Source organism: Phacochoerus africanus, chromosome 12, assembly GCF_016906955.1.
Source record: "Phacochoerus africanus isolate WHEZ1 chromosome 12, ROS_Pafr_v1, whole genome shotgun sequence".
NCBI lineage: Eukaryota > Metazoa > Chordata > Mammalia > Artiodactyla > Suidae > Phacochoerus > Phacochoerus africanus.
The window spans coordinates 3,033,881-3,061,629 of record NC_062555.1 but is presented as its reverse complement, the minus strand read 5'-3'; the positions used below and the strand labels follow the sequence as shown (position 1 = coordinate 3,061,629).

Below are 27,749 nucleotides of genomic sequence, written 5' to 3'. Positions count from 1 at the left end.
TTTGTTTTTTTTTTTTTTTTGGTCTGGAGCTGCAGAAGGTGTTTATAAATTTTGGAGATTAATCCCTTGTCAGTTGATGCACTTGCAAAGATATTCTCCCATTCTGTGGGTTGTCTTTTCGTTTTGTTTAGGGTTTCCTTTGCTGTGCAGAAACTTGTAAGTTTGATTAGGTCCCATTTGTTTATGTTTGTTTTTATTGTCAATACTCTAAGAGGTAGATCTGAGAAGATGTTGCTGTCGTTTATGTCTATGTTTGGCCTATGTTTTCCTCTAAGAGCTTTATAGCGTCTGGTCTCATATCTAGGTCTTTAATCCATTTGGGGTTTATTTTTGTGTGTGGTGTTAGGGAGTGTTCTCATTTCAGTCTTTTCCATGTGGCTGTCCAGTTTTCCCAGCACCACTTATTGAACAAGCTGTCCTTTCTCCACTGTATATTCTTGCCTCTTTTTTCATAGATGAGTTGGCTGTAGGTGCATGGGTTTAATTCTGGGCTTTCTTATCCCGTTCCACTGATCTATATGTCTGTCTTTGTGCCAGTACCATATGGTTTTGATGATTGTTGCTTTGTAGTATAGTCTGAAGTCAAGGAGCCTGAATCCTCCAGCTCCATTTTTCTTTTTCAGGATGTCTTTGGCTCTTCTGGGTCTTTTGTGCTTCCAAACAAACTTTAAAATATTTTGTTCGAGTTCTGTGAAAAATGTCCTTGGTAATTTGATAAGGATTGCATTGAATCTGTAGATTGTCTTGGGTAGTATAGTCATTTTGATGGTATTGACTCTTCCAATCCAAGAGCATGGTATAGCTTTCCATCTATTTGGGTCATCTTTGATTTCTTTCATCAGTGTCAAATAGTTTTCAGAGTACAGGTCCTTTGTCTCTTTAGGTAGGTTTACTCCTAGGTATTTTTTTCTTTTGGATGCAATGTTAAACGAGATTGTTTCCCTAATTTCTCTTTCTGCTCTTTCATTGTTATTGTATAGAAATGCTGTCGGAGTTCCCGTCGTGGCGCAGTGGTTAACGAATCCGACTAGGAACCATGAGGTTGCGGGTTCAGTCCCTGCCCTTGCTCAGTGGGTGAACGATTCGGCGTTGCCGTGAGCTGTGGTGTAGGTTGCAGACGCTGTTCGGATCCTGTGTTGCTGTGGCTCTGGCGTAGGCCTGTGACTACAGCTCTGATTAGACCCCTAGCCTGGGAACCTCCATATGCCGTGGGAGCAACCCAAGAAATAGCAAAAAGACAGAAAAAAAAAAAAAAAGAAATGCTGTCGATTTCTGTGTATTAATTTTGTATCCTGTGACTTTACCAAATTCATGGATGAGTTCTAAGAGTTTTCTGGTGCTGTCTTTAAGGTTTCCCAGGTATAGTGTCATGTCATCTGCAAATAGTGATAGTAGATCACTATTTTACTTCTTCCTTTCCAATTTGGATTCCTTTTATTTCTTTTACTTCTCTGACTGCCATGGCTAGGACTTCCAAAACTATGTTGAATAGCAGTGGCGAGAGCGGACATCCTTGTCTTCTTTCTCATCTCAGTGAGAATTCCTTCAGCTTTTCACCATTGAGAATGATGTTCGCTGTGGGGTTGTCATATATGGCCTTTATCCATGTTGAGGTAGGTTCCTGCTATGCCCACTTTCTGAAGGGTTTTTATCAGAAATGGGTGTTGGATTTTGTCAAAGGCTTTTTCTGCATCTATTGAGGGGATCATATGGTTTTTATTCTTCAGTTTGTTAATGTGGTGTATCACACTGATGGATTTGCGGATATTGAAGAACCCTTGCATCCCTGGGATAAATCCCACTGGATCATGATGTACAGTCCTTTTAATATATTGCTGGATGAGGCTTGCTAGTATTTTGTTGAGGATTTTTGCATTGGTGTTCATCAGTGAAATTGGCCTGTAGTTTTCTTTTTTTGTGGTATCTTTGTCTGGTTTTGGTATCAGGGTGATGGTGGCCTCATAGAATGAGTTTGGGAGTATCCCTTCCTCTGCAATTTTTTGAAAGAGTTTCAGAGGCATAGGTGTTAACTCTTCTCTGAATGTTTGATAGAATTCACCTGTGAAGCCATCTGGTCCTGGACTTTTGTTTGTTGGGAGTTTTTTAATCACAGTTTCAATTTCAGTTCTTGTGATTGGTCCATTCATCTTTTCTATTTCATCTTGGTTTAGTCTTGGAAGATTGTACTTTTCTAAGAATTTGTCCATTTCTTTTAGGTTTTCCGTTTTATTGGTGTAGAGTTGCATATAGTAGTCTCTTATGATCCTTTGTATTTCTGTGATGTCTGTTGTTACTTCTCCTTTTCCATACCTAATTTTATTGACTTGAGTCCTCTCTCTTTTCTTCTTGATAAGTCTGGCTAAGGGTTTATCAATTTTGCTGATCTTTTTGAAGAACCAGCTTTTCATTTCATTGATCTTTTCTATGGTTTTCTTTGAAATATTTTCTAATATCCCTAGTGATTTCTTCTTTGACATGGCAGTTGTTTAGAAGTTTGTTGTTTAATTCCCAAATATTTATTTTTTCAAAATAATTTATTCTCCATTAACAGCTTCATTGTGGTATGATACTTATGTAGAGAAATGCATGTATTTTATGTATACATTTTGATGAGTACCATGGGTATTTACATAGACAGTTGATTCTTATTGACTTCTAATCGAATTCACTTGTAACAGAGCACACATTTTTCAATATTTTGAGTTGTATTTTTTTATTGCACAGCATATTTTCTCTTTACGATGTTTTCTTTTTTTTGGGGGGGGGGGCCCTCTGAAAGTTCCCAGGCTAAGTGTCTAATTGGAGCTGTAGCCAGCGGCCTACACCACAGCCACAGCAACTTGGGGATCCGAGCCACATCTGTGACCTACACCACAGCTCACGGCAACACCGGATCCTTAACCCACTGAGCAAGGCCAGGGATCAGACCTTCATCCACATGGATGCTGGTCCGATTTGTTTCCACTGAGCCACAACAGTAGTTCCATGTTTCTATTTTCATATAAAACATGCATATAATCTAGTTGCCAGACCAGGTTAAAGTGGTTCATGGTGCTCTTCAAATTCATCTATGTATAAAATTGTTTCTAGTTGTTCAGAGTAAGAAAACTATTAAAATTGCTAACTAGGAGCTACCGTTATAGCTCAGCAGTAATGAAACTGACTGATATACCTGAGGACACTGGTTCAATCCCTGGCTCTGTTCAGTGGGTTAAGGATCTGGCATTGTCGTGAGCTGTGGTGTAGGTCACAGACACAACTTGGATCTGGCATTTCTGTGGCTCTGGCATAGGCCAGCAGCTGCAAGCTCTGGTTCGACCCCTAGCCTGGGAACTTCCATATGCCATGGGTACAGCCCTAAAAACTTTAAAAATAAAAAAAAAGAATTGATAACTAGGATTGTGGATTTCTCTGATTCTTCTTTTACTTCTGTCCATCTTTGCTTCATGTACTTTGATACATTTTTATATACATTATACACTTATGACCATTTAGTCCTTGTAAATTATCTTTTTTTACAATTGTAAAATATTTCCTTATAGTTTTCGTAATACACCTTATCTGGAAGCCTATATTAGCTTATTTAAATATAGGTTGGTAATTATTTTTTAATTTTTTATTATACTTGATTTGCAATGTTCAATTTCTGCTGTATGCTGAAGTGACCCAGTTATTCATATATATACATTCTTTTTCTCACATTATCTGCCATCGTGCTCCATGACAAGTGATTAGATCCAGTTCCCTTAACCAAGAAATCTACTTTTAATATTTTCAGAAGTATTGAATTCATGCCCACCTCCACCTCAGATTCCCAATGCTCAAGATATGACAACTACAGTGAATTATAAGGATGGAGAAAAAATATCTATTCTCTGTCAAGAAAACTATATAATTCAAGACGGAGAAGAAATTGTGTGCAGAGATGGAAGATGGCAGTCAGTCCCACGCTGTGTTGGTCAGTAGTGAGTAGCTTGCTTTGTAACAGTCTTTGAAGTCATACCTCCGATTTTGTATAAACCAGCAGGATGAAGGTTTCTCTAGCTAATTCCACTTTATCTTGAAATGGTAAATTACAGATTAGGTATATATATTAATGAACATTCCTTCACTTTTAGTGTGAAGTAAATACAGTCAAAATATTTGGGCTACTATGTAAATATCAGATAAAATGTCTGTTTATGCATATTTTACTCCTCATGATGAGAAAGACAAGAATGGAGGGACAGTCAGGCTCTCCAGCCTGGGGGTCTCACACCTGGAAATGACCCCTGGAGTGACTGACTTAGAAGTCCAATATAGTTTGCTTACAGGAAAGCCAGAGGCTGTAGGAAGCAGAGATTCTGTTCTTAAAAGGCACACAAAAACCTCATAGCTCCATGTCCCAGGGCAGAGGCAATAATTGGAAAGAAGCCTGGGTTAGACTGACTTGTTGATCTTTGTGAATCTCTCATAGAGGCAGGAAGCAACTGTGGACACAGATGCTACTACCAGCCATTCTGAGAGCTCATTCTGCCATGAGAAAACTGTGCTAACATAGCCACTTTGGAGATTTCCCTATAGCTTATTAGCACCAGAGGGTTTCCAACCCACCAGCATGACAGCACTAACCTGAGGCCCCTCTGGGTCCCAAAGTTGTTGCACAAGGACCTGGCCCTGCTCATGGTTGAGATAACACCAGCCCAGGTACTCCTGGGCCCTTCAGCCAGCTGCCGCAGGACTTGGTCCTGCCCACCAGTGGGCTGGCATCCACCGCAAGAGGCAGAATCAGGCAGTCAACCAGGTTGGGGCCAGCCCCACCTACTAGTGCACTCACAGTAGTTGGCCGTGTTCAGTAGAAGGACACCCCTGAAACACATGGATATGATGTACAGACAAGTGCATGCTGTGGTGCCCCATAGATTTTTCCTACATAAGGCCACTTCCCCGAGATCAGGAACATATCTGACACAAAGAAATAAACACAGAGAATTAGGCAAAATTAAGAGAAAGAGAAATACATTCCAAATGAAGAAACAAGACAAAATCTGGAAGAAAAAAAAAAACTAAACAAAGTGGAGATAACTAATCTACCTGATAAAGACTTCAAGGTCAAGACCATAAAGATACTCAGCGAACACTTGGGAAGAATGGATAAACACAATAAGAATTTTAACAAAAAGTTAGAAAACAGAAATTAGAAGTAAACAGAGCTCAAGAATGCAATAGCTGAAATGAAAAACACACTAGAATGAATCAACACCAGATTAAATGATTCTGAAGATTGGATCAGTGATCTTGAAGATATGATAGTGAAAAACACCCAGATGGCAAAATGAAAAAAAGAATCTTAAAAAAAGATTAGGCTTGTGTAAGGTGCTTCTGATACAACATCAAATGTAGTAATATTCTCATTATAGCTGTCCCAAAAGGAAAGTGACAGATAAATAGAATACTTATTAGAAGAAATAGTAGCTGAAAACTTTCTATCCTTCCCTTTCCTGGGAAGGAAACGGACTTCCAGATCTGGAAATCAGAGTCCCAAACAAGATGAACCCAAAGAGGTCTATATCAAGACACATTAGAATTTCAATGGTGGAAATTAAAAATAAAGAAAGAATATTAGAAACAGTGAGAGAAGAGTCACTAGTTACATACAAGAGGACTTGCATAATACTATCAGCAGACTCTTCAGCAAAAATTTTGCAGGCCACAAGGGAGTGTCATGACATACGCAAAGTGGTGTAAGGAAAAAAACTTACAACCAAGAATACACTACCCAGCAAAGCTATCATTCAGATTGGAGGGTAGATCAACAGTTTTTCAGATAAGCAAATGATAGGAGTTCAGAAGCACTAAACTGACTTTATAAAAAATATTAAAAGGACTTCTCTAAGAGTAAAAGGAAAGAACACAACCAGAAATAAGAAAATTACAAAAGAAAAAGCATGGCATTGGAAAAGGCAAACATACAATAAAGGTAGTAAATGTTAGTAGGAAAGTTAAAAGACAAAAATAGTAAAAATCATCTGCTCCACAATAAATAATTAATGGAAACACAAAACAAAAAGGTGTAAAATATGAGAGAGGGAGTACAAATGCAGGGTTGTTCAAATTGTTTGAACTTAAGAGACTATAAACTTAAAATAATCAACCAAAAACAGTAAGCAAAATGGCAGTAGGTAAATACTTATCCTATAATTAATTTAAATATAAATGGACCCAGAATGTTCCAATCAAAAGAAAAAGAGCAGCTGAATGGATTTTAAAAAACAAGACCCACATATATGCTGCCTACAAAGACACACTTCAGATCTAAAAGCACACTCGTACTGAAAGTGAGGGAATGGAAAAAAGGTATTCCATGAAAACAGAAACAAAAAGAATTCTGGGGTAGTAAAATTTGTATCAGACGAAATAGATTTTAAATACGAACTTAACAAGAGACAAGGACACTGTATAATGACAAAGGGACCAATCCAACAAGAATATACGATTTTAAATATGTACGCACCTAACATAAAAGCACCTAAATACATCAAGCAAATATTAACAAATGTAAATGGACAAATAGAACAAAATATTAGAGAACTTTTCCCACTTACATTAAAAGACAGATCATCCATACAGAAAATCAAGTCTAAGTCCAATGAGAAAATACTGAACTTAAACTTTAGGTCAAATGGTTTTATGAAACATATACAGAGCATTCCAAAAATATCAGATTACACATTCTTTTCAAGTTCACATGGAACATTCTCCAGGATATATCACATGCTAAGCCGCAAAAGAAGTCTCAGTAAACTTAAGAACATTGAATTCATAACAAGGATCTTTTTGGCCACAAATCTGTGAGAGTTGAAGTCAAGTAAAAGAAAAAAAAAAAAAAAACCTGCCGAAACTGCAAACAGCTCGAGGTTAAACAATGTGCTGCAGAATGACCAAAGGATCATTGAAGAAATCAAAGAGATTATCAAAAAATACCTAGAGACAAATGAAAATGGAAACACAATGATCCAGGATCTTTGGGTCTCAGTAAAAGCAATTCTAAGAGGGAAGTTTATAGTGATATAGGCCTACCTTAGGAAAGAAGAAAAATCTCAAATAAACAACCTGAACTTAGACCTAAGGAAACTAGGAAAAGAAGAGAAAATGAAACCCAAAGTTAGTAGAAGAAAAGAAATAATACTGATTAGAAAAAAATAAATGAAACAGAGACTAAAAACAATAGAAAATATTAATGAAATGAAGAGCTAGTCATTCAAAAAAAATAAATAAAATCGATAAACGTTTAAAAAGATTCATCAAGAAAAAGGGAGGAAGGCCAGAATCAATAAAATCGGAAATGAAAAGTTACAGCTGATACCAAATAAATTAAAGAATCATAAGAGATTACTATGAACAATTACATGCCAGTAATATGGACAACCTAGAAGAAATTGATGGAAGTTCCCATCATGGCTCAGCAGAAATGAATCTGACTAGTATCCATGAGGACACAGGTTAGATCCCTGGCCTCGCTCTCTGGGTTAAGGAGCGGCATTGCCGTGAGCTGTGGTGTAGGTCACATAAGCGGCTCCAATCTGGCATTGTTGTGGCTATGGCATAGGCCAGCTGCTATAGCTCTGATTCAGCCCCTAGTCTGGGAACTTCCATATGCCGTGGGTGCGGCCCTAAAAATACAAAGAAAAATTGATAAATTCCTTCAAATGCTCTATTTCTCAAAACTGAATCAGGAAAAAAATGCAAAATGTGAACAGACTGATTACTGATATTAAAATTGAAACAGTAATTTAAAAACCCGTAAAAAAAAAAAGTCAGGACCAAATGGGTTCACAGGTGAATTGATCATTTAAAAAAGTGTTAACCCTTAGTCTTCTCAAATTATTCCAAATACACTGATGAAGGAGGAACACTTCTGATCTCACTCTTTAAGGCCAACATCACCCTGATAGCAAAACTAAAGAAAGACATTACAAAAAAAGAAATTTACAGCACAGTGTCACTTTTGAACACAAGTAAAAATCCTCGAATTGTCGCAAACCAAATTCAACAACAAATAAAAAGAATCGTACACCATGCTCAAGCAGGACTTTTCCCAGAGAGGCAAGGATGTTTCAATATCCACAAAACGATCAGTGTTGTATACATTAATATATTAAAGAATTAAAAAATCATACGATTTTCTCAATAGATGCAAAAAAATCAACAAAATTCAGTATCTGTTTATGTTAAAGCTCTGAATGGAGTGAGTGTGGAGGAACACACCTAAACATAATAAGGGGCATGTGTGAGGACCCCACAGCTACCCTCATACGCAACAGTGAAAAGCTGAAAGGGTTTCCTTCAAACCAGCAACAAAACAAGGATGCCCGCTCTCCCCATCTTTGTTCAGTATAGCGTTGGAAGTCCTAGACATGGTCATCGCACGAGAAAAGCTACGAAAGAGAGATCCACGCTGGAAAAGAAGGAAAACTGTCACTATTTGTAGATGATGCGACACTATACACAGAAAATCCTGACGATTCCATCAAAAACCACTAGAAATAATAACTGAGTTCATCAGAGTTGCAGGATGCAAAGCTAATATACATATGCCCAACCAGTGAATTTTTAAAAAGAAATCAACAAAGCAATCTCACAATTGCATCAGAAAGAAGAAAACGCCTAGGGAGGAAATGTTTGCAAAGGATATCCATCAAAGGGTTACTATTCAAAATACACAAAGAACTCCTGCAACTTAACAGAAAACCAAACAGCTCAACAAAAAAAGAAAATGGGCAGAGGACATGAACAGACATTTTTTTTTTCCAAAGAAGACACACAGATGGCTGACAGGCACAGGAAAAGACGCTCAGTATCTGGAATCGTCAGACACTGTGTATCATAACCATAGTGAGATATCCTCCACACATGTCAGAATGGCCATCCTAAAAAAGACAAATGACAAGGCAAGGATGTGGAGAAAAGGCGAATCTGGGTGCACCGTTGACGGGAGTGTAAATTGGCACAGCAGCTATGGAAAAGGTGTGCGGAATTTCCTTAAAAAATTAAAAATGCAACTGCCATATGATCCAGCAGTTTCACTTCTGGGCACTTATTCAAAGGAAACAAAAACACTAATTTGAAAAGATATTTGCACTCCAGTATTTATTGATGCATTACTTAAAATACTCAAGCTTTGGAAGCAACCTAAGTGTCAATTGATGGACAAGTGGATAAAACAAGATGATATATATATACACACGCACACACACACACACACACATAGATGCACACACAAAATGAATGGTTACTGAGCTATAAGAAATGAAATCTTTCCAAATGTATCAAGGGTGTATCATGCTAAGTGAAATAGAGAAGGACAAACGCCACGTGATCTCACATATGTGGAATCTAAAAAATAAAATAAACAAGGAAAACGGGCCCATACAGATACAGAGACCTAATGGGTGGTTGCCAGAAGAGAGTTGGGGGTGGCAGAATAGCTGCGAGGGATGTAGAGGCACAAACTTCCAGTTATGTCGTAAAGAAGCCAGGGAGATAAAATAGATAGTGTATGAGAAATGGTCAGTAATATTGTAACAACTTTGTATACGGACAGATGGGTATTAGCCACTCTGGTGATCATTTCATCATGTATGCAAAAGTCAAGTCATTATTCAGGATGCCTGAAACTAACATGCTTTTGTACATCAACCATGGGTCAATAAAAAATAAATTGGAAAAAGGGATGAAGGGGAGTATTGAACAAGTGGACAGCAGCCTAGCGGTTATGGAGGCAAATATCTTGCAAGTTTCAGATATGTCTCAGTTTTAAAATTCTTTACTTTGTTGAATTTATTCTTATTTTAAAATCCCGAATAGTGTTTGGTTGTATTATTTTAAATTTAAACATTATACTTGTGCTTCACCCTTTGATTTCTGTTCTTCACATAGAAAAAATTCCATGTTCTGAACCACCTGAAATAGACCATGGAACCATTCAGTCACCTGGCTCTGCAGAAGAAAGGAGAGAAATGTTTGAGCCCAAGAATTATGCCCATGGCACCAGGTTAAGTTATACTTGTGAAGATGGTTTCGAGATATCTGAAAAAGAGATAATATGCCACATGGGAAAATGGAGTTCTTTGCCTCAGTGTGTGGGTGAGGACAGTATATAAACAAAAATTCAGTTGTGCAGTGCAATTCATTAAAACTAATCAATTATCATCAAAGTCATGAGACAGAATCCTTTAGATTTCTGCATACATAAAATTATTATTCTATATTTGTATTTCATGTATCTACAAATATGTAATTTAAATATTTAGACATTTTGTTACTTTTTACATAATCAAATCAATCTTTTCTGTTAATTTAATTGGTTCAGTAGAGAATCACTCCTTGAAAACAGCAGGTCAAAGAACAAGACATAGGCGTTCCCGTCGTGGCGCAGTGGTTAACGAATCCGACTAGGAACCATGAGGTTGCGGGTTCTATCCCTGCCCCTGCTCAGTGGGTTAACGATCCGGCGTTGCCGTGAGCTGTGGTGTAGGTTGCAGACGCGGCTCGGATCCTGCGTTGCTGTGGCTGTGGTGTAGGCTGGCAGCTACAGCTCCGATTCGACCCCTAGCCTGGGAACCTCCATATGCCGCGGGAGCAGCCCAGAACAAGACATAAATGAAATCACATTCAAAAACAAAGAGAGAGAGAATCACTCTTAATTCCAGCAATTTTGTAAACCTACCTATTCATATAGTTAAACACATTTATATTCCTACCTGTTCATATAACTTGCCATGTTCATGCTGACACATCTTAAAAATAATGTCATGTTCTTCTTACAATGCCCCTTTTAATTTCTTACCATATATAGTACTTTTCCTCAGATGATGAAGTCACAGTGTCTTTCCTTTTATTACTCACTATTGCTTAGAGAAGCACTGATAGTTTCTTTTCATAAATATATTCATATTTTTAGTTTCAAGTTCTTGCTAAAGTTGACAACTGGATATACACCAGAATGGTGACTGCAGGAAGCATCTGAACACCTTCTCTTTGATGTGATGGCAGTTCCTTATAATTATTTACAGTTTCCAAGGAAAATTAGCAAATGTGACAACCAGTACATCAAGTTAAATTTCAGAGGTGGGGAAACATGAAATCATTCTTTCATTTTGTCCTAGGTCGTCCTTGTGCACCACCACCTGAGATTCAGAATGGTGCTGTTGCTCAGGAGAAAGACAGCTACCTGTACGGAGAAGAAGTTACCTACAACTGTGATGAAGGTTTTGGGATTGATGGACCTGAATCTATAAGATGTTTAGGAGAAAAATGGTCCCATCCTCCAGAATGCATAAGTACAGTGTATTTAATTTTATTCGAAGGCTGATAAACATCTTTGATTCAGAGCATAAATGGTATAGATACAAAACTAAGCAGTAATTCTGGAATTTCACCAGGTATCCCTGGAAGGTTCTGGGTGCTGGTAGTAGAGAATTAATAATCCTAGAAGTAACAAAGGTGTGATGGTACAAGCTGAATGCTCTCATGTTCACGCCCTCTTGGGTGCACTTTGGCATCCTCTGATGCACCTTCTCAGATTTCTCATCTCTGTTCCTGTGTCACAGCTGGCCCCTGCCCGTCAGACTTATCATTATCCAACTTACTGTTAGATTATCAGCTACTTCTTTACAAACATACTCTTTTCTAAGATATTTGCCATAATTCGCAGTACCGGATTTTGATAGAAGCAAGAAATAGAGATACATACGGAATGTAGGTGGCCTGTAATGGGGAAAAAGGATTTAAATGTGAGAAGTGTGCTCTCTCTCCAGCCTCACTTGCCTCTCTACCTCTTTGGATATCACCATTCTCGTGTTATATCTTTGATGACTATAGACATTCAATGTAACTAAGTCAAGACCTCGAACCTATTTCTTTCAACTTGTCAGAATGATATTGTACAGTACACCTTGGTTTGACATGTACCTAATTTTCTGGAACATAATTATAGGCAACTGTGTATTTTTAAAGCTGTACTAAACCTCCTCTCTTTCTTTCAGACACGGATTGTTTTGACTTACCCACCTTCAATGACGCTGTAGTCATAGGCCCAAAGAAGCCATCGTATAGGTCAGGAGAGCAGGTGACTTTTAAATGTCTGCAATATTTTCAATTGGAAGGACCTAACACCATACGGTGTATTAAGAGCAGATGGATAGGAAAGCCAGCATGCAAAGGTACTTCAATAAAATTTTTAAATGTATTTATTAAAATGTCTTAAGTAATACAATATAGAAAATTGCCTCTACCATCATTAAATGGACAGAGATTATTTTTAGGCCAGGTCCAAGAAGCCATATGCCTTAACAGAAAGAGGTGGAATTGTGTACTCAGTGGTTAGTCTTGTAGCACAGATTCTCAAAGCATGGTCCCTGGATCAGCAATCTCAGCAATTCTGGAAAATTGTTACACATGTAAGCACAAATTCCCAGGCTCACTCAGATCTGTTGAATCAAAAACTCGGGATGCAGCCCTGAAACTATTTTAACAATTCCCAAGGGAATCTATGCACAGTTCAGTTTAGGAACCATAGCTTCAGCCTGTTGTACTTTGCATCCACCTGAATCTCACTGATGAATTAAACATCACTTCTGGAGTTCCCGTCGTGGTGCAGTGGTTAACGAATCCGACTAGGAACCATGAGGTTGCGGGTTCGATCCCTGCCCTTGCTCAGTGGGTTAAGGGTTCGGCGTTGCCCTGAGCTGTGGTGTAGGTTGCAGACGCGGCTCGGATCCCGTGTTGCTGTGGCTCTGGCGTAGGCCGGTGGCTACAGCTCCGATTCGACTTCTAGCCTGGGAACCTCCATATGCCGCGGTAGCGGCTCAAGAAATAACAAAAAAAAAAAAAGTTACTAAACATCACTTCTTGTGGTATCCTCAAGCGTTTGCAAAAAAAAAAAAAAAAGTTATTAGAGTATTTTTATGAATTATATTTTTGGGGGGAATTTTACCAGATCTTCTCTCTGGATCTTTTAGTTAATCATCCTCTTCCTCCAACTATGGTATTCCTTGAAGTGTATGAATTCTTGATTAGGTCTCTAAAGAAGTGCCTACAGTGTTTATTTTTCTAAGGCCCTACCGTCGTAGTTCATAAAAGGATGACTATACACCAAACCCTGATGTCCAATGATATTTTTATTACGTTTTCTTACAGTTTATAAATTCATTTTTAATGTATATCATTTATAATACTTATTTTACAAATCACAAAAAGAGATGCCTAGAAAAACTCACTTTCCCTGGTCTGAAAATTGTGTATCGACCTTCTAGTAACGGATGGGGGAAAGACTTAAGATACAGAAGCTTAAATCACACTAAAAAATATGGCTTTACCTCCTTATCCTAAAACTTACATGTAAATGTATTGACAGCAGTAGCACTTCATGATAGGCAAACTATTGGTTTTAAGTTACCATGAAATATATTTGGCGTCCCATTTATTGGCTTGCCAGCAAAATGATCACTACAGTAGAGAGAGCTTTTTTTTCCTTTCTATTCAGATGTTTCCTGTGTGAATCCACCCAGTGTGGAAAACGCTGTTATACTAGATAAGAGGTCAAGGTATCAACCTGGTGAGAGAGCACGTTATGAGTGCATCAAACCTTACGCCCTTTATGGGGATGTAGAAGTGATGTGTTTTAATGGAAGTTGGACCAAACCACCTCAGTGCAAAGGTAGAGTATCTTACCTACCCACCCCCAGTTTTAGAGACTATTTTACAGACAAAATATGTTGCTATAAATATATAACGAAGTAGTTCTTATGGAATAATTTTTTTGATGCAAAGAAAATGATGGTGCTTAAAATCCTGTTCTTTTGTGGACTGAATAATCTGACACGTTTATTTTGTGAGGGATTTGACCAGATTTGAACATTTGGAATCATGGGAAGTTTCCTATCTTTGATATTAAGACACTCAGTTATTTCCTGAAGAATACGTGTGTCAGTGCTATACCGTGAGTGCATTTGACAGCCCAAGAAATTCCACCTTGAGACATGGAATAGGCAGCTGGGGCCTGATCATAGAGTGTGGTATAAATGTGGGCATCTTCAGCATATGGATTACACGTAAAGGTAGGTTACTCGCTGAAATCATTTAGGGAATCAATGTACATAAAATCAAGGGTCTGAGAACTTGGTCCTGGGACATTTTAGTTCAGGAAGTAAAGGGGAGCCAACAAAAGAAATCTATTACCCACCTCTAGTTCTTCAAATTAACTTTTGCGTCGTGTGTATCTGCGCAGCCTTTTACTTGAACGTGTTTTCACATTCAAAGCGATTTTCTTGTAGTCAGCGTATAGCCGAGTCTGATTTGTGTGTCCAACTTCCATTTTCAGCCTTTCAACTGATGGATGCAGATCACGTTCGTTTACGGAACTTTTAACAGATCAGGGGCCACGGCAGCACTTTTATTATTTGCTTTCTGTGCTTCCTCTGACTCTCATCCCCATTTCCTTGCCTTGTCTTCCCTGTGGATTTTCAAACAGTTTAAAATAATTTCATTTTGCTCTCTCTTCCTTGCTTTTGAGTATATCTCTTTGCATGGTTTTCTTGATGCTTGCTCTATGTATTAAGATATACGGATGTAGCTTATCACCCCCTATGGGCTTGGCATTAGGTGAAATGTGGAAGCCTTACTTCCACTTATATTCATTTATTCTGTCCACAGTTTTAACATAAACGTCTTAAGTATTTTCTCTGCATACCCTAAGTACCATATTAAACGATATATTTTGCACAGCCATAATTTAACAAAATCATTAGGGGAAAGAGAGTCTTAATACATATAACTCCCTTTTCACATCAATTCCATAGTTTTTTCTTCCTGCCTAAAGTCTCAATCCCTTTTCTCCTTTCCTTTTTATCTGCTGAATTCCTTCAGCGGTTCTTTACGGGTGGTATCACTGCATACAGACTTTGCGACTGACAATTCTCTTATTCCAGCCCTGGAAGAATGTCGTCACCGCTTTCCTGCTGTGTGGTCATGGGTGAGGACCCTACCAATGTTTGAATCCTTTTTCAATGTGAATATTACATAATATCCATCTAGTAGCTTTAGCCTTTTTTTTTTCTTTTTTGTCAGTTTCCAACAATTTGATTATGATTTGGACATAAATTTCCTTGAGATTATCCTGTTTGGAATGTACTGGCTGTTTTCATATGCAGATTTGTTACTTGTGCCCTATTTGGGAGATTTCCAGCTTTTTTTTTTTTTTTTTAATTTTGTTTCCATCTCCATCCCCCCTCTTTTCACTTTCAGGGTCTCCAATCTTCTGCTGCGCCTCCCCCAGGTCTCTGAAGCTCTGTCCTTCTTTTTCTTTTTTTCATCTCTTTTCAAAGTTAGTCTGTAGTCAAGTTTATTCTTCTATCATCTGCAATGTAGTATTGAGCCAGTCCAGTGCGGTTTTGAAAAAAAAATATTTCACTCTATTTTTTAGCACTATACTTTCAGTTGTATTGGAAAAAAAGCATTGTCCAATAGTTTCCGTGGCTTTGTCATCTCAGGGTTGTCTTCCATGGATTGTCTTTTCTCTTTAGATATTTTCCTGGCCCTTGACATGGCAAGTGATATTCAGTTGTATTCGGAACGTTTGTGGTATTACACTTTGAGGCTTTGTTGGGATCTTTTATGTATCAGGACTCCATTACTGTCATGTGGGGTGCAAGTCCAGGGTTCCCCCTTGGCTTCCACTGACACCAGGAGAAAGGGGAGAGGTGTCTTGTTCCCTCACCATGTTGAGGGAAGTCTGGGCTCCTTATTTGGCCTCTGCTGATCAAGGCAGGGAGAGGGCTGGTCTTAGGTTTCTCCTACAGTGTCTTGCTAGTGAAAATTGGTAGTGTAAAATGTCTTCCATCTTGCCAAGCTGCTCCTTTCCTGGGCCTTTGCTTAAAGACATCAAGTGCTTCTTGAGACTGTTTGAGACTATTTTTTTCCTGAACTTGATATCCTGTCTCAGTTTCAGTCGTAGTGGCCAGTCCAGGATACGTGGAAGCCAAAGTGAAAACCCAAACACCTCTCTGCAATGTAATTCCTTGAATCCCAAGGTCTCCAACCAGACTGACCTCATCTCTATGTCTTTCAGAATCTTCTGTGTTGGTTTGTATAATATGTTCAGGATTTTCAGTCAGCAGCAGGATGTTTAGCGGAAGCAATAGGCAGAAATGGTTCCATCTCATCTTGGCCAGAGCTGGAACCCAACTTTCTCTTCCACATGAGTCAAATCTGTACTTCTTTGAATTTTATTAGAGCAGCTGATGTTTCTTTTGTAATGAAAATGAAAATCAGTAAAAGTGACTGGAGATTCAACAGATACCGCTGTGTGTTTTATGTAAGGTCATTTTTTGTTCGTCTTAGCTATACATCTATCCACCATGTAGTCGCCAAGAAAAACATGTTTTAAAATTGGAATATGGCAAAACAGACGTGAGTACTGTATCATGAGTCCTTTCGTGTGGAGTGAAAGGATGGGCTTAAAAGTGTGCCTTTGGGTTTAAGTGATTAAAACTTCTTCCACAAATCATTTCTCTCATCGGAAATCACAAGTCCTGATATTGCATATTATGACACATTTTTATTTTCCTTATTTTAAACTGTGGGGATTTCTTTGGTCTTTCAATAAATCAAACAATGTCTTTTTTTAGACTCTAAAGGAAAATGTGGGCCACCCCCACCCATAGACAATGGAGACACGACCTCATTCCCATTACCAGTCTATCCTCCGGGAACAGTCGTCCAGTACCAATGCCAGTCCTACTATCAACTTGAGGGAAGCAGCTACATAAAATGCGAGAATGGACAGTGGTCAGAACCACCAAAATGCTTAGGTAAATATTTTAATCTTCTCTTGGGTCATGGGGAAATCAGAGTATTGAGTTTAGCTGTTTGGATTTCCTGTGGTGGCTCAGCAGTAACAAATCCAACTGGTATCCATGAGGACATGGGTTCAACCCCTGGCCCCGCTCAGTGATTTAAGGGTCGGTGTTGCTGCAAGCTGTGGCGTAGGTTGCAGACATGGCTCAGATCCTACGTTGCTGTGACTGGGGTGTAGGCCAGCAGCTGTTGCTCTGATTTGACCCCTAGCCCAGGAACTTCCATATGCTGCACCTCTGGCATTTTTTTTTTAATAATTTTTATGGATTGAAAAACAACCCTTCTGTTACATGCTTGATTACCAAAACATATTTTGGTAATTACCAAAGCTTCCTGTTCAAGCAACAATATCAACAAAAGATTCCTCAGTGGAAGCTTTGATAACTGGCATTATGAATCTTTGATTATGACATTTAACTATAACATTAAACTTAGTACCTCATTCTTACATCATCTGTTTAAAATGATGAATCTGCATAATGGATTTTCAGTGAGTTGGTTTGGAAAATGTTTTGAGAAGAATTTTTGGAACCAGAGTGGAAGAGTCTACTTGAAAGCCTGAAATTCTGTGGAAAATATCTGTATCCCACTTAATGTTTTATGTCTATTTTTTTACCTGCAGATGCATGTGTAGTTTCAGAAGAAATGATGAGGAAACATAACATAGAGCTAAAATGGAGACCAGATAAAAAACTTTATTCCAGAACAGATGATACTATTGAATTTCGGTGTAGACAAGGATATTATAAGAGGACGCCACTGCATACATTCCGAGTAACCTGTCAGCAAGGCAAAGTGGCCTATCCTACGTGTGGATAAAACAGTGGTTAAAATGCAGTCATAAAACTGAAATATGTATATTTACTCAGAGTTTGTCATTATTAATCCAATTCTCCATTTATTTGATCGACTATTATTGTTTAACTCATCTTTATTCAGAAATCAGCATTTGTGTTGAATAGTATGTGGATGTTGTAATTATAATCTGGGAAACCAATGAATTACTTCTTTAAAGCATCTCATTAAACTTGGCAAATCAAAATGCTACGTGTCCTATTCATACAACGTCTATGTAAGAAATTAGATGCAAAAACTTGAGCGTCTCCCTCCAACCATAATTCTCCTGACTTTCTCAAAGCTTTCAGCATAAATTCTGAGGCTTCCTGGTACTCTATTTCAGAGGAAATGAAAAAAAAAAATGTTTGTCTCCATCCTCAAAAATAATGTCACAAATACATAACAAGCAAACTATGCAATACATCTGTTACTAATAAGATATAAGTAGCTATTTCTTGTCTGTCCATGGATAAATATACCAAAATTTGAGGCATATTTACAAGATACCTAGGCAGAACACATAATCATTCTGACAAATCATAAAGAGGAATTAGAAGCAAATTGGGTATATAAATATATCACGATATAATGAGTAATTTTAAAAATCCAACATCAAGTATAAATGTACACATACACCTAAGTACACTCAGCTTTAAACACTGCACACACTTTGATAGAAAAAATATTGTCAGGAAGTACAATAGAATATTTAGAATAACTATGGTTCGCTTTAGAGATAATAGTGGTCAACTATTGTGTTTAAACTCCTTTTTGCTTCTCTACACCCTCGAATTTTTCTGTCTTTAATGTATATCACCTGTGAAACAAAGAATATGTTCTTTTGAAATAAAGGCATGTACAGAGTAAGACCATATGTGTTTGGAACTGTAGAGCCCGCTTTGGTAACCATCTTCAGATCTAAAGACGTTGTCATGACTTTGCTCTTACAGAGGGTTTGGGTAACATTCAACCACAGGAGTCTGAAATTTGATTTTTATGCTCATTCATTTCAAAGAGCATAGACAGTTTAAATCAGTGGACTATAAAGGTTTTACATTTCTAAAATCATGGAAATTTTAAGATGAAAAGAGAGATATAAGTAAGTAAGCTGAAAAGGTTTTAAGGGGATATACCGTGACTCTGCATTGCATCAAGTCCAGTGGCATTCTCAGAGCACGCAGCCTGGCCGCCCTCATTGGAGATCATTGATCTGCACCTGAGTCACTGGCCACAGCCAGTTTTCTCACTGTAAGTGAACGCGGCTGCACTTGGCGAGTGTTTTGTGCTGCTAATGTTAACATTTGTGTACATGCTCTTTCTCCAAATGTTCACCTAATGGCTGGCGAACTTATTTGACAATACAGATTGTCAAATACAGATTCATTTCAATCAGTCATTCGCTCTTGTCAGAAAACAGTGTTTAAGATGAATCCTATCATTTTCCTGCGTTTATTAACTGTCCTTATGTATAAAGATGGGTGTTAATTTATCACCTCTGTTTATGTCAAATTTCCTTCTAAAATGCTTTGCCAAATCTTTATGTTTGCCCTTTACCTTCCAACGTTGAGAGCGGGAACTTGAGGTAATAGTAACCCTCTATGATGGTCTTAAGATGTTTTTCCAGTTTTATAAAACTGTTTTGTCTAACAGTAGTAAGAACGCCTAAAGTTTTGTTTATTCAATTTGTCGAAATCCGTTATAGTCATCCGGTAAAGGTAAAATTATTCAAAATTTGGCTAGTGAGTGCCTCTTGAAACTGGCTTCTGGTTGCTTATGATGGTCTTTGAACTTTTCTCTTTGGTCTTTGAACTTTTCTCTTCTTTTTAGCACAGTAATGATTATTCATCTCACTGTATACCTCCCATGCCCAACACCTACAATCATACATTTTTCTGAAAAGGTCGGATTCTTTTTCTTGAGGAATAATTCCTAACACCCAAGAAATGTATTATTGGTGCTACATGGGAATTTTCAATACTGTTGAAATGTCTTTGATTCCACCGTCTTTTGGTTGTCAGATCTTTGAAATGGAAAGGAAAATTCTTTTGTGTGGTTGTTTTTTAAAAATATTTTGTGTTAGCAGTTCCCGTCGTGGCGCAGAGGTTAACGAGTCCGACTAGGAACCATGAGGTTGCGGGTTGGGTCCCTGGCCTCGCTCAGTGGGTTAAGGGTTTGGCATTGCCCCGAGCTGTTGTGTAGGTCGCAGACGCGGCTCGGATTCCGCGTGGCTGTGGCTCTGGTGTAGGCCGGTGGCTACAGCTCTGATTAGACCCCTAGCCTGGGAACCTCCATGTGCCGAGGGAGCAGCCCTAGAAAAGGCAAAAAGACAAAAAAAAAATTGTGTTGAAGTATAGTTGATTTACATTGTTTTCAAGTGCACAACACAGTGAGTCACAATTTTTGAAGGTCATACTCCAGGTATAGTTATTCCAAATATCGACTCTACTCCCTGACTTGTACAGTATATCCTTGTAGCTTATTTACTTTACACGAGCTGGTTTGTACCTCGTGGTCCCCCACCTCGCGTTGCCCCTCCCCGCTCCCTCTCCCTGCCGGTCACCACTCATTCTCGCTCTGCATCAGTGATTCTGTGTCTCTCTTGTTGTGTTCACTAGTTGCCATATGTTTTAGATTTCACATATAAATGACATCATAGTGTGTGTCTTTGTCTGTATGACTTACCTCACTAAGAATAATTTCCTTCAGCTTTATCCATGCTGCTCCAAATGGCAAAATTCTATTCTTTTTTCATACACGACTCGTTCCATTGTGTGTGTATCTTTGTGTGTGCGTATGAATATATACATCACAATGTGGTGGGTAAGGTTAAACCTAGTTGGATATAACAACAAGAAAACCGTATATATTTCTTTCAGTGCAGTCCTCATTAGTGCCGGAAAGCAAGGGAAGAGATTTAACTTTGGGTCCCATTCATCCCAAATCCTCTATTTACACTGAGGGAGGAATATTAATTTCCAAGCTGAGATGGTTATTCACTAAGGTTATTTGAGGTCTTATTTTTTAAAGTAGAAGAAGAGCTTTGAACTCTGACTTATTTCACGTATATCTAGTGCGCAGGGGTGGGATGTAAAAACGTGAAATGGTTTAACAATTGCCCCATTATTTCAAAATGCCAGTTACAAATAAAAGTCATCAAAAACTCTTTTAGTCTTTTGCCGGTGGTACTGAAGTGACTAGCATTTCGAGAACAAGAAAAAAAAATACACAAAAAAGATCTATAGCTATGTATGTCTGAAAGATGAAAACAACACCATGAACATACCTTCAGTTGAGGTACTAAAGACTGGACGGTGTTCTCCGGCACATGCAGTAAGTACCAGAGAGGAGAACTCGTTACATTTCGTGAGTCTGCATAGTGAAACACCAGGGGGAAAGATCACATAGAAGATGGCAAATCCGGAATAAAAAAAAAAAGTCAAGACTGAATCTAAGGAAGTAGCCAGAGCAACGAGAACACAAATTTGTGTTACTTTTAAAATTTCAGTGCAATGCCATAATTTTCTAAGCTAAAAATGAGCTAATACGCACTGTATTTGGATTAATTTCATGTCATGCAAATATAAGAATCTTTCTGAACCAATCTCAGGCTGCTTTCTTCAGTCAAAGGATAATGGATGCATCCTATAGGCATTCATTTCTCTTCAGGGGAAAATGCCCTTATTCTCATATTAAAATGTAAGTGGTAAATCATACACCCCAAGTCTAATATCAATAAAGAAATTTAGTTATATACTAATGCCTTGTGAGAAATTAACTTTTAAATCCATCAAGAAAAAGTAAGTACAACATTTTTTATTAATTATGAACACTGATAGAGTAAAACTAGAATGGTTTCAGATACACTCTGAAAAATTACAAGTTTTAAAGGAGAAATTCACAAACACGAAATTAAAAAACAAAACTCGGAATACAGTATTTGAAGGGATTGATATAAAATTTGTAAGAAAAATGCTGTACTGACAGAAGAAACAGCAAGTGTTTGTGTTTGTATTTTGACATGTGGCATTTGTCGTTAAGTGTAATAAAGGTAGATTAGAGTGACTTCATTAGTTTAAATTAAATAGCAATTATACGGATGCAAACTATTGCCTTTGGAATGTGTAGCACTGGGAACAATATCTAGTCACTTATGATGGAGCATGATGATGTGAGAAAAACGAATGTATACATGTATGTGTGTCTGGGCCACTTTGCTGTGCAGTGGAAAACGGACAGAACACTGTAAACCAGCAACAGCAGAAAAAATAAAAATCATCAAAAAAAGAAGTTATGCAGTTGAGAAGTGTATGTTCAACATCGGAAAATTCAAGTCTGTTTCTACCGAGGTATAAATTGCATACAATACAGCTTACACATTTTAGCAGACAGTCCAAGGGGTGTCAACACATGTACACAGCTGCAGAAGCTCCATGCCCCAAGCTATAGAGAGTTTGATAACTGCTAGTTCTGCCGAGGGAGACCGCGCTAGGCCAAGATGGTAAAGCAAAAGAGATTTGTTAAGGCATCGGATAGGGATGGGCTGAGCTCAAGATGGCACCGGCTCTGACTGTGAGGAGGTGCCAAGCTTACAGAGGGTCTGTGGCAGGAATCTGTGGCTGGAGTCCATGATGGAAACACGTGGCAGGAACAACAAAGAAGGAGAAGGGGAAGGTCAAGGGAAGGGTAGGGGGTGGAGTCCCTTGACCCAGGGCACTCAATCCTTGTAGGGGGTTAATCTATGCAGGCATTTGTTTCCTAAGCCATCATTTCTTGCTGCCCAACTTAAGCCTCCACATTCCGGGAGAGGGTTGAGCTCTTGTGCTGGGCTCCACCCATGTCCGCAGCAGGTCTCCAAGGCGAGCAGCCACATTCGGGGGGTCGGGGTCTGTCTCCACCCTCCTGGGAACCTATCAACAACCTCAAGAGGTTTCCTGCTGGCCCTTTGCACGTAACCTCCTCCTTCAAACCTCTGGGAACCACTGACTTGTCCCCTGGACCTACAGTTTCACCTTTTCAGAATACTCCAAGTGTCCATCAACTGGCGAATGGATAGACCTTTCCTCTTATTGACCAGCGTCTCTTAATCATATGTTTCACCTCTGCATTTTAAACCATTGAGACTTACCCTTCAGTTGCCAATAGGATCAGATCGTCATCCATCTACATTTGACATCTGCATTAAACACAAACCTCTTCTAAGGGATTTAGGAGCTAAATTTGGGTAGCATGTGGCAACTTAATAAAGGCGTCAACACACATAACGGAGAATTGAAGTTGTCTCTCTTTCAAAGAGCCGTTAACGTTGGAAAGACGGAATGAGGCCCCCAGCATGCAGATGTTGAAACCAAAACCTCTAATACGATAGGCTTCAGATGTAGGATCTTGGGAAGGTAATGACGACGACAGCAGGACTTCAAGGTGGAGCTCTTCTGAATGGGCTTGGGAGCCCCACGAGAGTAACCAGAGCACTTGCTTCTTCGGGCTTCCACTTGTGCTAGTTTACACCGTGCTCTCTCTCTGAGAATGGGGCACTTTTCTGCTCTGCTGTGTAGCTTCTGGCAGTGGCCATCGCCCCTTGGTGTTTCAGGCTTGCACCTGCGTCATTCTAATCTCGGCCTCTCTGGCCACGAATTCTTCTCCCTGTGTTTCTTTGCCTTTTCTTGCTCTTTCCTCTTCTCACAAGGATGTCAGTCGTATCTGACTGGAGCCCACCATACTGACCTTACTTCACTCGATTACGTCTTCAGACATCCGCATGCCAAGTAAGGTAATATCAGACATCCCGGGTGTCAGGATTCTCAAAAGTCTTTTGAGGGACGCTGTTCAGCACAGGTCAGGCCACAGGGTGGCCCCTCAAATTCGTGTCTTTCCCAGCCGTGAGATGTATTCACCCAAGCCCAACACCCTCCAAAGTTTTAATCCATTCCGGCATCAGTTCTAAGGCCTCGATTTCACCTCAATACCTTTCATTTATGTGTGAGGGAGACTCAGCTGCTGGTCCACCATTGGGCAAAATGCCTATTCATCTGTGACTGTGAAACTGTGAAGCAAGTCCTGTGCTTTCAGAATACAGTTTTAAGACAGACAGCATAGTCAAAGGGGAGGAGCAGAGACCAAAAGAGCTCTCAGTTCCCAGGGAAACTCAAAGCCAGCAGGAGAAATGTTGGTAGGGCCCGAGGACTGACCACAGACCTCTGCGAAACTGTCGGGTGCCCTGGGGTGACACCTGGGAGGTGACCCTACCTTCTCAGCTGTGAGGGGCTCTGGTGGCCCAGGCCTCCGTATGCATGGCTCTGTCTTTGGAGACATTCTTCCTTTATTTTGTGCGGTCCCTGTCCCTTATCAGTCCAGGCTGGAGGCATCTCTGCTAGTATAACAGTCTCAAAATCGCCTGTGCACTAACAGGGGCAAGTTCACAGACGTGAGAGTCCATCACAGGCCTCTGCTGGATAATAGCTTCTCTATTTCTGGCTTAGGCTGGAAGGATTGATGAGCTCTTGAGTCACTAGCTTAACCTTACTCCCTGTCTTTTTAGGGTGGCACCCGGGGCCTGTGGCGGTTCCCAGGCTAGGGGTCCAATCAGAGCTGTAGCCCTCGGCCTAGGCCAGAGCCACAGCAATTCGAGATCTGAGCCGCATCTGCGACCTACATACCCCACAGCTCACGCAAAGCCGGATCCTTAACCCGTTGAGCAAGGCCAGGCATCGAACCCACGTCCTCATGGATGCTCGTCAGGTTTGTTAACCACTGAGCCGCGACGGAAACTCCACCAGCTTAAACTCTTAAGCAAGGACTGTCCAGTCTCACTCTTGGCTTGATTTATGAGTACACTATTGGATGGGCTGAAAATTTTCAAATTGATCCAGGGGTGGTTCGTTTTTGCTCAACAGTTCGCCCTTCCATTTATGTCTCGTCTCATGTATTTTATTACCATATCGGCAAGAAGCAACCAGGAGGCTCTTCTGGAGTTTGGTTGGGAATCTCGTAAACAAAATACCCAAGTTCACCCCTGTGCTGGTTCACTTAGTGTCCACTGGGCTGGGCTACAGGACTCAAGCGCTTGGTCAAGTGATCAGCCCAGGGTTTCTGGGACGGCATAGTGACGAGATGTGATTAGCATTTAATCACAGACTTTGAACAAAGCAAAATGCCCTCCATAATGTGGGTGTACTCCATCCAATCTGCTGAAGGCTTGAAGAGAAAACACTGAGCTCCTTCAAGGGAAAAGGAACTGTCTTCAAACTCCAAAGGGCACCACATCCCTTTCCTGGGTGTCCAGGCGGCCACCTGCCCTGCAGATTTCAGACTTGCCAGCCTCCACACTCACATGAGGCAGTTCTTGAAAATCAGTCTCAGTCCCTCTGTGTGTGTTTGTCTTCCCGAACTCCAGGTGTGTGTTTGCCTCTCTCCCTCTCCCTCTCTCTCCCGGTGTCTCTCTCTCTCTGAACTCTGACTAGTACAGGTTTTGGTAACGGGAGAAACTAAAGGAAGAACATCTTCGGGATGAGTTTTCTGCACTGGCTCTGGGACTTCTGGAATTTGTTCTCTAATCTGATATTTTCAACAGAATCTGCTACCAGCAGTAAAGAGGGCACTCGTAGCCCACGGCCTGACGTCACAAGAGAGTTACATAAACCACAGCAATGGATACTTCCAATCGTACTGATAGGAGCAAGAACTTGATTTCTTCAAACACTTTTGTCAGACTCGTGAGTGGAATCAGCCTGGCTGCTGGACCTTGATTGCGCTCCATAAACTGGGGAAAGAGACCAGCTCAGGAATTCAAATTCACCATTCCAATGGGGCACAGGTGCTTTCCTGAGCACGAGGAAATACAGATGATGGCATTAGTTCCAAATCCACGCTGGTTTTCTTAGACCCGTAAGAAGCTGAATGAAGGTAAGAAAAGGATGTGAGAAGGTGCTAGTGATATGGACTCAGAGTTACTCACCTACGGTTCACCTGATGGAGAAAGAACACCATCTGTTTTTAAGACATGCTTAATTTAAAAATGACTGTTTTATGTCACTTCCAGAGCCAGCCTTTACGGTCTGTAAAGAAAAAAAAAAAAAATTGCTCAAGTACATATCAGGGAATGAATTCAAGTTTGTGTGACACCACTACCAGGAAGTCAGGGATTTCGCAAAGCTCTTTGAACTTTACTGTTTGCTATGTGATCTCATTAACCAGCATCATGCAATGACCCTTAAATAAGGGTCACGCATGATACTCCGCTAAGGGGCAGGTCTGAAACCCCAGACCGCACAGCTGGAATATCTATCTACATGCACGTACCTCTGGGGATCCCTAACATGCTGTCACTAATCAATGTCCTCCATGTCCTCCTCAGCCTGTGGGTTTCCTGTGCTCACGGACAAGGTAAGTTCAAAGCAGCCCTGGACACGCAGCTTCCCTCTTAAATGTGCCTTCATGTCTCACGTGTCTTTACATTTTACGTTCGCATGTCTTGGTATTTTAATAACAGACTAGCAGAGATTGCCTGTATTGTGTCACCATAACAGAGAGTAACCTTCAAGAAAACTGTCTCACACTCTTCTCAGGGAAAAAGAAAGGAAATTATGTTTTCTCTGTTTTTTGAGTCCCGCAGTAAAAGGACTCTCAATACTGCTTATGAAGAAAGTGAGTCTGCTCACATGACATTAGGAAACATGTCACAAGCTAGATTCTGACTTCAAAATGCCCAAAGATTTCTTACTTTTGAGGCAAGGGAAACTTCACGGGCAATGGATAGCTTTATAATCTTGCGTATGCTGATGGTTGTATGGAATCACATGTCAGAACGCATATTTCAAGTCGATTTGGTTTCCTGAATTGAAAGGACAACACTGCTGATACCTTGATCTTGGACCTTGAGCCTCTGGAACTGTGAGGAAATAAATTTCTGTTCTTTAAGCCATCCTGGCCCCAGGGCTATATGACGGCAGCCACAGCAAATGAACATTTGTAAATGGGCAGTAATAACCACAACCTGTGTTTCTGTTTCCCACCCAAGAGTATTTAAATTCCTACATGCGTGGATTCAGATGACACTCGTTAGGATTTAGAAATATATCCTGGCGCTACTGTGTTGCTAATTTTTGCTTTTATGAATGTTTTATATTCAAATAATCTTCACTGATGTTCCGAACTGCTATGCACAGTCCTATATACATGTGTTCATCTGGGTGTGGATATTCGTTCAGACATTCAGCCGAAGCAACAGGTTACCTGGCCTGGGGGGGTGGGGGGAAGTGCTGAGAGCCTGGGGGGATCCCTCCGCAGGACAAAGGAAGAAGAAGCACAAGAAGGAGAAGGAGAACCGTACACAGCCCTCCGTCCCTTCCAGAAGCCAACGTTTTCCATCTGGGGGCTTTCCTGACGAGAACCACTTTTAGTCTCTTTCCCGGTCTTTACATCTTTCTGTGGGATTCGAATCTTAGAAATACTTTTCAAGCACCTAAACATCATGAGCTCCTCCAGAACCTTTGCACTCTTAAATATAGATTGTCCCAGATCCTAAATCACTAATACAAGTGGAATAATTTAGCCAAAGAGAGCAATGAATCCATCAGCGGGATTATGCACATGGGCAGAATGCATCATTAACGGAGGATGCTATTTCTTTCCTAAGGAAGAACTTGTGATCTCCCGGAAATAAAACACGGACGCATCTATGATGAAAATAGATATAAACAAGTCTTCCCGGTTAACGTGGGGCAATATTTCTACTACACTTGCGACCACAGCTTCGTGTCTCCTTCACAATTACTCTGGTCACAAATAACCTGCACAGACGCAGGATGGTCACCAACACCAAAGTGTCTCAGTGAGTAAACACCCTCGTCACTACTCAGCTCAGTCGTTCAAACCGTGTACTCAGTGAGTGGAGAGGCTGTGCCTGCCGGTGTCACACAGAGCCCGGGCGGTCACAGAGGCAGAGCCTGGAGGACCCAGCAAAGATGAGCTAGGTCTCGCCTCCTTGTACAAGCTCTTTATAGGAAGTAATGTGCCAAATA

At 40.0% G+C, this 27,749-nt stretch overlaps 1 protein-coding gene across 5 annotated transcripts in view; it reads left to right on the top strand.

Annotated features, from left to right (window-relative positions):
* CFH (complement factor H) overlaps positions 1-17,938 on the top strand; it is an 81,436-nt gene extending 63,498 nt beyond the window's left edge. For 4 of the 5 annotated variants that reach the window (XM_047754607.1, XM_047754606.1, XM_047754609.1 and 1 more), the window contains exons 16-22: positions 3,779-3,958; positions 9,919-10,125; positions 11,148-11,321; positions 12,027-12,203; positions 13,526-13,699; positions 16,668-16,850; positions 17,519-17,938. In XM_047754607.1, the coding sequence (XP_047610563.1) occupies positions 3,779-3,958; positions 9,919-10,125; positions 11,148-11,321; positions 12,027-12,203; positions 13,526-13,699; positions 16,668-16,850; positions 17,519-17,715 (1,292 nt within the window). In that variant the 3' untranslated portion in view covers positions 17,716-17,938. The remainder of the gene's footprint in view (positions 1-3,778; positions 3,959-9,918; positions 10,126-11,147; positions 11,322-12,026; positions 12,204-13,525; positions 13,700-16,667; positions 16,851-17,518) is intronic. The other variant, XM_047754610.1, reaches the window with a different exon arrangement.
* The last annotated feature ends 9,811 nt before the right edge of the window (positions 17,939-27,749 follow it).